The sequence below is a fragment of the Rhinopithecus bieti genome, unplaced genomic scaffold (assembly GCF_001698545.2).
Source record: "Rhinopithecus bieti isolate Rb0 unplaced genomic scaffold, ASM169854v2 scaffold_36315, whole genome shotgun sequence".
Taxonomy (NCBI): domain Eukaryota; kingdom Metazoa; phylum Chordata; class Mammalia; order Primates; family Cercopithecidae; genus Rhinopithecus; species Rhinopithecus bieti.
This window is the reverse complement of record NW_016815814.1, coordinates 975,483-976,931: the sequence shown is the minus strand read 5'-3', so window position 1 is coordinate 976,931 and position 1,449 is coordinate 975,483. Positions and strand designations below refer to the sequence as shown.

Sequence of the window (1,449 nt, the reverse complement as noted above, 5' to 3'; positions counted from 1 at the left end):
AAAAAAAAAAAAAAAAAAAAAAAGAAATTATTCCATCTAGAAAGAACTACAAATTCGACTACCCTTATGAATAAAATAAGCAAGTTCTCACTATTCTTAAAATCAGATTTTAAGATCTGAAATGGAAATTCACCATATTTATCAATTTGATGAATATTTTTTCATAAGTAAAAACATAAGTCTTTATTTATTCATGCTATAGGTCTCTCAAATATATCGCTCTTCAGGAGAAATTTTTTTAATATCAACTCTCATTTTTCTTTTCTGAGACAGGGTCTCACTCTCATGCCTAGGCTGGAATGTAGTGGCACAATCATGGCATCACAGCTCATAGTTTCCTTAACCTCCTGGGTTTAAGCGATCCTCCCACCTCGGTCTCCCTAGTAGCTAGGACTACAGACATGTATCATCACACTTGGCTAATGTTTCTACTTTTTGTAGACAGGGTTTCACCATGTTGCCCAAGCTGGTCTCAAACTCCTGAGCTCAAGTGATCCCCACCTCTCAGCCTCCTCAACATTTCTGGGTTTTTTTTGAGACAGGGTCTCACTCTGTTGCCCAGGCTGGAGTACAGTGGCACCATTATGGCTCACTGCAGCCTCAACCTCTCAGGCTCAAACGATCCTCCCATCTCAGCCCCCCGCATAGCTAAGACAAGAGGTACATACCATCACACCCAGCTAAATTTGTGTGTGTGTGTGTGTGTGGTAGAGATGGGATCTCTGTGTGTGTGAGTGTGTGTGTGTATGGGGGGGAGTAGAGATGGAATCTTGCTATGTTGCCCCGGCTGGTCTCAAACTCCTGGACTCAAGCAATCCTCCCACTTCAGCCTCCCAAAGTGTTTGGATTACAGGTGTGAGTCACTATAACATGCCTTATTATTTTTTTTTTTAAATCTCTCATCTGAAAAGAAATTATTCTCTACACTTAAAAAAAAAAATGCAGTGCACACAGAAATACAATAGTTAAAGTTGTCTTAACCCCAAAGTCAGTTATTTATGTTTCTTGGTAAAAGCAAATGAAAACAGTAATATACCTAGCCAGAGGGGAGCGAAATGCTGCAGCTGGGGTGGGAAAATCCATGGTCCTTGTCTCAAGAACTGGTTTTCCTGGTATAAACTTTAAGCTGTTGGGATTTGGAGTATCCTGTGTTTGAATAAACATGTATCTCACTAAAAAAAGGAAAAAGAAGAAAATGTTATTCTAGAAAAAAACAGTTAACAAGTTTATGGACTATGACATGCTCATTTGCACAGAACCAGAAGAAATAAGAAAAACTGGGGAAAAACCCAAGACTTTATTGCTCTGACAAAGCATTTATAAAGATAAGAAAGAAATATATTAATATATAGCCGGCCGGGCGCAGTGGCTCAAGCCTGTAATCCCAGCACTTTGGGAGGCCGAGACGGGCGGATCACGAGGTCAGGAGATCGAGACCATCCTGGCTAA

General features: G+C 40.1%; 1 protein-coding gene across 1 annotated transcript in view; it reads right to left on the bottom strand.

Annotated features, from left to right (window-relative positions):
• NFU1 (NFU1 iron-sulfur cluster scaffold) overlaps window positions 1–1,449 on the bottom strand; it is a 52,240-nt gene that overhangs the window by 37,680 nt on the left and 13,111 nt on the right. The window contains exon 3 of the mRNA XM_017853757.1: window positions 1,037–1,172. Within this exon, the coding sequence (XP_017709246.1) occupies window positions 1,037–1,172 (136 nt within the window). The remainder of the gene's footprint in view (window positions 1–1,036; window positions 1,173–1,449) is intronic.